At 30.6% G+C, this 11172-nt stretch overlaps 1 protein-coding gene across 1 annotated transcript in view; it reads left to right on the top strand.

Annotated features, from left to right (window-relative positions):
• Window positions 1-10970, top strand: part of LOC105627177 (cAMP-responsive element-binding protein-like 2) — a 36126-nt gene extending 25156 nt beyond the window's left edge. Inside the window, exons 3-4 of the mRNA XM_012208467.1 lie at window positions 9051-9172; window positions 10863-10970. Of these exons, the coding sequence (XP_012063857.1) occupies window positions 9051-9172; window positions 10863-10970 (230 nt within the window). The remainder of the gene's footprint in view (window positions 1-9050; window positions 9173-10862) is intronic.
• The last annotated feature ends 202 nt before the right edge of the window (window positions 10971-11172 follow it).

The following is an 11172-nucleotide window of genomic DNA, read 5'->3' as shown; positions in this document are numbered from 1 at the left end:
ACCAATACATATACATATANATAGCACCAAAATACATAATTATAGTAACTATAAAAAATAACGAATATCAAAAGTTACTGTCTCTCTCTCTCTCTCTCTCTCTCTCTCTCTCTCTAGTATATTTTAATTCTTCAACGCCTTTTTAATCTAGGTACGAAAACTCATGTGAAATAGAGAGATAGCGTATTCTGCAGGACAATAAAACGAATGTGGTCAGCAGATATATCAGCCATTCGCTGCATTCTGACTTTATGCGTGGACTTAGCGTGTCGACGTCTATCGCGTTTCTTGATTAAAACATTTAGTAGCTGCAACAGCATGTCTTTCACGCGAAGAGAAAATCGCTATCTACTAATTGTATACGCGACTTTTGTTCCGCATTCGTTCACGCTGTAAGATTGCACGAAATGGTGCGAATAGTTGGACAGGAACGTTTATCTTTTCCGCGAATGAATATTTATACTCAGGTCGTCCCATAGCGGTTTCTCGATACCTCGGCGAACGAGGATTACCGACCGCGCTTTTACCGTACGGTTATCGTTTGGCTATTTTGCAATTCTGCCATTTCTGCCGCGAAACTCCTCGGGGTAACAAAAGCGAGAAGAGAAGGAATAAAGATAGAAGGAGAGATTGGATGGGAAACTAACTCGCTGCGTTGATGTTGCGATGTCCCATGGCTGTTGCATGGACTAGCACCGAATAATAATTTCACGGGGTTATTTCTGGACCGCGCGTGATCCTCTTATTCAAGGGGAAACTTTATAATCGCTTAGTGCGTGCTATTTCGTTCTTCCCTTTCTTTCGCATGTTTGCCATCGATGGTTCTTTGCGATCGCGATGCGACCTTCTTTTCACAGAATACACATCGTTCAATCCATATAGTATTTGCTCTCGATTCTCTCTATTGTTGGTTAATTCAGGTATTATCCGCAGCGAAAACTTTCGAACTGATTATTATATATTTAAGTTTTAATACATATATGAATTGAAAATTACAATAATATTTGTTTTTATCAATGTAGATTAACTTTAATCTCGGTTCAAGTTAATCTACTCTTTATCTTTTTCTAATTTTTGGAACTAAAAAAATGAAAAATTAATTGAACTAAGATTAAAGTTAAAACTATATTGGAAACGAGCATAAGTCATTTGATGTTAAAAAAAGATTCTGTCCAAGTGAGTATAATAAAAGGAATACTATTTTTTAAATAAATATATACAATATTTTTTAAATAAATATATACAATATTTTGATCTCCGCTTAAATAAATTGTATAAGCGAAAAGAAACATCTCGATAAAATTGAACATGAACAAATTTTCATGTTTTTGCTTTTGGAAGGTATTCCCTAAATATACCTCTCACGAACTTTATAGATTATATTTATCGTATCCAGGAAGTCAAAATCTACAAAAAATACTATTCTTTTTACTTATCTCTTTTTAGAAATTGGTAGAAATTCTTTTTAACACCCTCCTTTGCAAAATAATAATATATATTTTAATGTTTACTACTTTTGTTTAAAAAAAATTGAAACTTGCATCTAATTTTGCAAATTTTAATTTCCCGTCTTATTAATTCTTTATAAAATACTAATATTTAGAGTTCTATGTGAATTCATTTTTCTGTCATAAAGTTATGAAGAACAATAATGTATTACAAACCTTTATTACTTTTGATTGTTTAAAACTGAAACTTTTAATTTTATTTAATTTCACAAGCATTAATGTTTTATTATTCTTTATAAAATAATACAAATTTTTAGAGTTCTAAAGTGAATATTTTTCCGCTAAAAAGTTATTAATCTCTCACTTTGAAAATTAAATTTTCAGTCGTTGTTTATTCACTGTTTTTGTTGGAGTTTCTGTACAACAGTCAATTTAGCAATTGCAATTCATTAAAGAATTAAAACAATCGTATTTTCTTCAACTTGTCTCCTATCTATCGTTAAAAGATATCCTGTGGTTTCGCGACGACCTGCATATCGACGGAAATTGCACGTGTGTCTTTTCCGGGGTCGTTCTTGGCCGCTCGAACGAATGAATTCTCCATTGTATTCCGTAGGTAACAGAACTGACTTTATTTAAATCCGCTCGGGTTTTTCGTTTCGCCTCAGTCCAGATGTCGGCTGTCGCAATGAGATCCTAAATGGAGCCACAAATTGACTGTGCGAGAACGCTTAATTTCCGTGGCGCACCGCGCCGGTATCGATTTTCCAGGCGCAATGCCGATCGCGCGTCAGCTTCAATCGACATCGACGAATCTTTTTCCGATAAACGGTGTTGGACCAATCAATGCTCTATACTGCGAAAATTCGCGGGTGACTTGGTCACCCTTAAAGGTCCGCAATGAGATGTATGACGTTTATTGCCGCGTAAAAGGCGGTTCTAGCTATGAGCTATGAACGATAGTATGTTTGCGAACCTCGGTCATAAAAGACGTTTATTATATCTGGACGCAATGGTTTTCGTAAAAGAAATTTGCTATTTATGAAATTATAATAACTAATAATCTGATGGCTTAGCAACTTTGAAATCTATAACAGTTCTTTAATTCGCAATAAAAAAATCTTCGAGAATCTATAAATCAGAGCTATTAATCTCAAAATCTCGTGCTTAAATGCGAGGATTTTGTAATCTTAGATCGCATCCTACACCTTAAAAATGTATCGGAAAATAAGAGAAAAGGGAAAGCATTTATAATGAAAATAAAAATATTTTATAAAAGTTTTATGATTATCTTGTGACGCGATTCGATAATTTTATTTTGATGAGAAATCAACCGTGTATTTATATTTAACTTAATTAAGGCAATATGGTCGTTTTAATTAAGTTAAATATAAATCGGATACCATATATAAAATAAAATATAAAATACACGGTTTTTATGAGACATCCCGCAATATTATATGTGCCATGTAAATAGTTAAAATCTCGTATAATTTCATTATTTCATTTTGCTTTTGATATAAAGTGATATAAAATCAAATCAGCAATAAACAGTTGGATAGGTTACGATAGATTATATCATACATTGGCATGTATACATGTATGTATTAATAAATACATACTAATAATTATTACTGTGCTTTTTATTAATTTTATTTGATTACGCGATGGAATTGTAATACATTTATTGTGTCCTTTATTTATATATTTATTTGTATACATATTGAAAAAATTCTCAAGTATATTATTTTTGTCATTAATATAATAAATAACATTTAATCCTAGAAGGAAATACAGTAGAGTCTCTATAAATTTAGCCCAAGGGACGATAAGAGTGGAATGCCAAAATTATAGAGCACCCTCTCTATAGCACGAGTCTACCAATCATCGCATCTACTTGCGCGAACGCAGTTGCGCATGCTAACCTGTCAAAGTGCAGTACAGTGTAATCTTAGCAAAACAAGTCATATATACATATATATCACATATTATGATATATCACAAAAAAATACATTTTACACAAATAGTTATACATAACTTATGGAATTACACTGTGAAAACTTAGTACAATTAGGTGCAGATGCGCGCGCAACACATGTCCAGCCTACCATGACCTACATGAAAGGAGTATGACATTGTGTTTGTAAAAGTATGAGAAAAATGCAAAGATTACAGAAGTCAAAGAGAGACTTTACTGTACATTATAAAAAAGATTAAACTTGAATTAAATGTACAGAGCTTCACATATAAATTCCATTAAATATATATTTAAAAAGAAAATCGAGAGAAAAGTAAAATAACACACCTAGTTTTTGTTTATGGATATCAGTTTTTATTTATATCACAAAATGCAGAAATAACAAATATTTATCGGTTGTCATAATCTATAATATGTTATTTTATAAAAACATTAATATTTTCATTACAGTTTTATTTTTCTCATTTTCTTTGTTTTTTCACTATTTATCTCCATAAATGTTGAATAAAAAATTTTATTTAATATTTATTTCGATACTAAAACGCTTAAATTAAAATCAATATATTATACGTTCATGATGATTTTAGTTATTTTTTCCGAAAATTTTGCCTCTGTATAAAATGATTGGCAAATATTAATAAATTTGTTATATAAATGTCAAACAATTAATATATCTTGTAACTGATATTTAATCGTATATAAAAGACAAAAAATAAATATAAATATTAATAAATAACATTGAACTTTTTTTATATGCTCGTGTATTTTTTTATGCACAAATAAATAATTGTAATCCAGAATTAAATATTTATTAATCTTGATCTGTTCTAGCCCATCCATCTTAAAATAATGAATTTGACAGATATGTGCTTGTATTCGTCTGAATTATTCTATTATTCTAAATGTTAACGTTGTACCATTTAGAATAATAGAATAATAATTTTTGTGCTTTTTCATATATATGTATATATATATATAGAAATTTATATCTGTGATACAATTTTTATAGATTTATTACTTTACATTAAAAAATTTAATTGTTACTCACTGTCGAAATTGTCATAATGTATGTTGCATCTACGTTGATCTATAAAATATAAAATTCAAATTATAGTAGCGATAAAAATAATTACTATTTTTAAAAATTATTACACAAAAACAGTTTTTTTAAATACTTATAAGCGTTTATGACAATGTTTTTCCTAATTCTTAACTCTGTTAATTATCTATCAATAAATAAAGAATCCAAGTTCTATAAAAATAATAAATAACAAATTACCTTGTGATATTTTGTCACCATCCGATGCTTCTCCTCGGTCTTCTTCTCGGCCTCTTCATAGATCCTTTTCGTTTGCACAACACAAGACACTCGCAAAAACACGATTAATTACGATCACACGCAGTAATAGAATACAACGATTGCGCGACATTTGCGACATTTAATCGTAATGGACGCACGATTTATTACTCCGATGGAAGAATAACATGAAAGAATGTAAGAAAAAAGATATGACTATTTTCTTTCCATATTTGTATCCACAATCGAGATTTTGATGTGCATGCGTCATTCATTTTCAAATCTTACAGAACTCACATTATGTTAAAAAATTAATTAATACTTCAGAAATTATATCCATAGAAAAGATTTCCGGATACTATTACTTTTAGATTTATCATAAAATAAGATTGATATAAGAAGACAATCATATTTATTGTTAACCGACAAATATTTTACTCGTAAATAGAAAATTCTTACATTTAAAATAAAATAATCTTGGAAATCAATTTCGCTAAATAATATGATGTTAGCATTGTGTTATAATATCGAATACAAATTTATTCTAAACGTCAGAATAAAACTTTAAATTTAAATTTAAATTTATATATAATTTTATATATAATTTATTTACTCTTGTCTCAAAACAATAAATCAATCTTATTTAATTCGAGGGGCGAAAATAAAATTTATTATAACTGTAATATTGTTTTATTTTTATATTGCGTAAATTTGCGATAAGATTAAGTGCTTTTCAAGAAAGAATAATTTTGTTTCGTTATCAGAAATCTTTTTCTCGAGAGAAGACAGTTAATTAGTTAATACTTCGCGCTTTTCCGTTGTTTGAGGATTATGATATATCTGACGATTCATGTTTCATCATTTTCACATTCTCCACGTTTTCAATTAAGGTGAATGTTAGTCAAATTACATTCGTATCGTCTCGAGTTTCGCTTCTAATGAATTAATCGGAGTATTTGCTTCTGCACTGTAAGTGACCGTCGCGTTGCCTCTATACATCTACGAGTCGTTAAGCGCGAAAGTTAGCACAATCACGCGATCCGATAATCGCTACGGTGCTCATAGGAAACGACTGCTACTTGTCGCGTTTACGTCTTGATAGATAAAGGCTTGTGTAGATAAGTCGCAACATCGCAACACGCAACACGTATTTGTAACACTATCATGATAGCCAATTAAAAGCGTCAATGATACTATTGATCGCTTTTGATTGGCTGTCGCGATAAGTTACGAATGCGTTTTGCAACTTATCTAAAGTTTGTTTTCTGTGGCTGAATTAACTTTTGAAACAAAGTGAGATAGGTATGTGTTTGATATTTGGCGAAAGCAAGCAAGAAAGAAAGTTCTAGTACAGTCTAATACAGGAATAAAAGACAAATCTCTACACGGAAAGAACGATTTTGCTAAAGTATCTAAAAATTTAGCTAGATATAAATCTGGAAATAAATTTGTTGGACCCTTAAAATAATTACATAGGAATTTCAAATATTCAAATGATCAAAAAGTTTTGACGTTATAACAAATAGTTTAAGCGTTCTACATAATTATTTTAATGATCCAACAAAATTATTTTCAGATATGTATAATCTAGCTAAATTTTTAGATATTTTAACAAAATTATCCTTTCTATGTAGAATGCATTCTGTTTCACACATGATACGCGTGGTGTATCATTTTATCCTTGTTATATTCACCGAATATTGAAGAAAGATAAAATGATACATAACATGCACGAAACGGAATGCATTCCTGGACGAGCTTCAATGCGACGTTACGTATTTCACGCCGCTGCGTGTCTGACCGAATCTAACCCCCGCACGGAGTAACGCGCGACCTTTCGTCAAAATAAACAGCGCTGGTTGTACGATGTGCAAAAATAACTGATTCGTCGATTATAAAATATTTTACATCATGTTATGAAATAAACAAAACAAACGTGTGCTGAATATTCTGCCTTTATCTCGGATGAATTTCGAACACCGAGCTAATAAAATGTAATATTTGTTTGAAGATTGGAATCTATTTTATTAAATTGAAAATATTTATGTGTGAATTAACTTATTTTATTATTATTATTATTATTGTCAATGTTTTATTGAATATACATATGAAGTAACGAATGTTATTAAATTAAATTGATCCTCCAGAGTTAAATAAACGGTAGATCTATTGGATTTATTCAATTATAAATTTCTTTAGTAAAAATATTGAAAAATTCAAATTTTTTTATGTTACATTTGCAAATTTTATTCTTATTAAAATGTAGAGGAAGCAAATGGACGTCCTGGATAGAGCGAATATCTTTTATTTTCTCTTATCTATCTGAGATTGCGCTATGAGTTTAGCAGTTGAAGGAATGACTGATCAGCGACGCTATGAAAATACGAAATGATATATGATTGCATTCGTTTGTGTTTAATAGAGACATATAGAAAATTGAGTGTTTTCTTGCGATTTTTCTTTAAGTATGTAGCTTAATTATTATCTGTAATTGTTCCTTAACCAGTGAATGATTTTTTTATAAGAATTCTGTATCTTTAAACATGTATTCGAGGTTAAAATTTTTCACTTGGCTTGCTTCAACTTATTTTAACCTTTCCATATTCGCGTCAAGTCCTTTGGGCAAAGCGGATGATTCATTCTCTTTATTCGGTATACGATTACAATGAAAATACTAGAAATAGGACAGACAACTTTTCGAGTGTACGAAAAGTACGTGTTTGTTTACATCTCATTTTTTTTTAATTTTTTGTCATAATGCAGTATGATGATTTATTTATGACTGATCTGTAGTCATTGCAACAAATGGACCTGCACTGCATGAAGGCGGCACTACATATAGAAGATTTGGTAGCTACTTTTGTGACAATTGTCAAGACTGATTTTAATTTTTTAAATTTCATTTGTATTGCTCGAGATCCATTCACTTTGCCCAGGGGCAAAGCGGATGGTTTCTCTTCTTTTATATGTTTTAATTAAAACGACATATTAATGTTCAAGTTTTTTAATTTTTTTTATTTCATTTCAAAGTTAAGCCCTTTAAGAGATTTATGAGAATAAAAATGGTTTCTGATCTTAATTTTAATTTTAATTTTTTCTGATCTTAATTGTAATTTTTTCTTCTCAATACGTCCGCTCTTAATACGTCCCGAGCCTGCCCTACATACAAAAGATCTATACGCAAATAATAATTATTTATTTCAAATATTTCAAAAGTTCATATATTCGTAAATCTATCGTATTCATCACAAGCATTAAATTTATTCAAAATATATTCTAAATCTTAGTAAATTTTACACTTCAATCAAAATTATTAAATTAAAACAAATATTCGATTTGTTTATTATATAAAGTCACTTCTTTGATCAATTTTAATAAAATATCTTCAAAAGAATGAATTCTTATTTTGAGTATATTAATGAGTTTTTCTAAAATTTGTAATAAATATATTTTATGAGATTATCATTAAAAAAATATTTTTTGTTAAAGAAAACTGTTACTTAAAAAAAAGAAAGTAAATTGAATAATCTTTTATTAGCAATAGAATTTTTTTGTGTATACTTGTAAATAAAATGTATCCATTTTTTTGTAACACTTATATCATTTTAGTTTCTAGAAATTAATTAACATAAATTAAATATAAGTCTTATAGACTAGAGAAAGTGTCAATAACTATGTTAAAAATTTTGCTGTTAGCTCCGGAAGGTTAAATCGCGTTGTTCAAAGAGCTCATTGGTTGAACTCATCTTTAGCAGAAACGTGACTATAAAGAAATAAAATGCGGTCTTTAGAAAAATTCCGGACTTTCGAGAAATTCAGGAATCGAGAGAATTTTGGAATATAAAGCAACGATCTGATAAAATTCTAGAACCGTATAGGATTCGAGGATTTGAATATTAGAGATTTCAGATTGCAACGACGTCGTTATTTAAATCGGTTTCGCATTCCGTTGAGCTTCGACTTTGTTCCGTGCGACACGTTTATTTTCTCCTCCTATATTCGAACAAAATCGTAGCTTATCGTAACACACCGTCCGTCTTCGTAAAAGTTTCCGCTTTTCGGTCGCATATGCCGCGGCATTACCATGCGTCTTGCGCGTTCGGTGACATTATTAAATCGTGAATTCTTGTAGAGCTCGTGATATATATACATCTGCCACTTGGCTTGCCGTTACGTCACAACCTGACGACGAAAATCATAGAAATTTATGCTCGGCGCGAATTCGGGGCCAAAACTTTAGTTTCGGGGATTGGGCTGCTTTACATATCGATTCTTTGTATTAATATGGATCCGCGTTTTCTCACCCTCGTTTGCTATTCTGTTACAGAACGAAGCCGGCAGAGTGCGAGGGAGTGCCGTGCTCGCAAAAAGCTGAGATATCAGTACCTGGAGGAGCTTGTGGCCGATCGAGAAAAGGCGGTGCTTGCTCTGCGGAAAGAACTCGAGATGGTGAGTCATATTCTTAACCTTTCTAATAAATGAACGAATGAGAATGGAGAGTTCCTAGTAAAGAATTCAGAATTTTTTCCTTTAAAAATCAATGATCGTTTATTGCGACGAATAAGCTGCATATTGCAATAAAAGATAAATGATAAATGCTTACGAATAAATTGCGGCTTATATTAATAAATTTTGTTAGACTTGAATATTCTACAATTGGCAGAAAATGTGAAAATATTACACGGTATTTTTTTTTTAAACTTGAATGCAATTCTTAGCGGAAATATTAAGCATTGTTCACTTTTATATTTCAATATTTCAGTTTTTATAACTGTCTTTCTTAAATATAAATATTGATATTTTATATTAAGTAAAAAGGTAAACTTAAAGTTGAAAGACAGAGAACGTTTCGATATTTATTCTGATATTTAGTTCGCGAAAAATTTATGAGTTTCAACAGCTTATAGTTTGAAAATTATTAGGCATATGTAAAATGTAAAACGTAAAGCAATTTTTACATTTTATGAAATACTGCAACACACTTTCTGAAGCATTTTGTATATTTATATAAATCACCGTTTATAATTATGAGAGAAATCAAATATATTTAAAGTTTTATTTATATCAATTTTTGATTATACTACATTATTAATCGAATAAAATAGAAACAAAATCTATAATATACTCGAAACTCTTTTTTTATTGAGAAAAAAATATGTGCTTCAAAGTTCTCTGAATTAATTGTATCTTGAACATAAAGCAAAGCAAATTCTTCGGAAGCTGGAGAACCTCGAAACTTTTTCTTTTCTCATCGTCTTCCTTATCGTCTTCCTTAAACCTTCCTTCGAAGTGCAAACTAAGTTACTCGCAAAAGTGTAAAGTTCTGGCGGAATACAAAGGTTCGCTCTTTAGCAATACTGCTTTGTTTTGTCTTGTCGCAGAAAAGCACTCGTGTTTGCTAGAATTATTTGAGTACTTTACTCGAGATCGTTCGACAGTTTATTTATTTTTGTGAGTTTCTATAATAGGAAATATTTCGCACAAATAATTTCTATCATTTATATAAAAATTGGCGTTCTCTTTATTCGATTACGAATTTATACGTGAAAAAAATAATGTTACATTAACATCAATAGCCAACAACAATTTAATTGAAAATAATCTTGTTAATTTAATCAAACACAGCTAATAAATCAAATAATATTTTGTTAAAAACAAGAGCACAATGTATTTATTTTATTAATACTATCATTAAATCTATAACAACATTATTTTCAATTAAACTGTTATCAGTTAATACATTATTTTTTCGTGTAGCAATAAATCTGAATGAAATTCAACGATAGAATAATAGAGAACAAGAGTCTGCTTATAAAAAATTTTGAAATAAAGAATTATTTGTTTATTGATTATTGATTAATCGTAATCGTTCGTTGTCCTTGTCTTCTTCGCCGTACGGAAATGCTCGTTAAAATTTTTTATGTCGAAAAGGTTATTTATCTATCGATTCTACCGAGTACTGCGAGTATAAGGAACAGTTGAAAAATCTCGACAAGTCCAGCATTCTTGCGTATCCATGAGACCATTCCTAAATCCTGATTCCGCCGAAGATCTCCAGCATGACGGTTTAGTATGAAGAAGACCAGACCGGAGAGACGAAACTTACGTACTTTACACACCATCATTTGTTTTTCTGCAGTATCGTCAGTGGACTCAGGAATTGGATGCCGGACAAGTCCCCGAAGGACTTCAGGCGATGCTGGAGGAATTCGGCTCGCTGAAACGGGAACAGTCCAGCAGCAACTAAACGGCCAAGGAGACGAGGAATAAGGAAGTCACGTGGATTGAGCCGTTCCATTTATCTTGTTCCTCCGATCGAAACTCCCCCTCATAGTCGAGCTTTCTTTCCATCTTCTCTTATCTCCCTTTCTTTTTTACTTTCTTCGAGGCAATAGGGAATAATTGGCTGGCAAATCTGAAATTTTCTCTTTTACTTTCTATACCGGGTA

This window comes from Atta cephalotes (assembly GCF_000143395.1).
Source record: "Atta cephalotes unplaced genomic scaffold scaffold00001, whole genome shotgun sequence".
Taxonomy (NCBI): domain Eukaryota; kingdom Metazoa; phylum Arthropoda; class Insecta; order Hymenoptera; family Formicidae; genus Atta; species Atta cephalotes.
The sequence above is the reverse complement of the archived record's forward strand: the minus strand, read 5'-3'. Positions and strand labels throughout refer to the sequence as shown.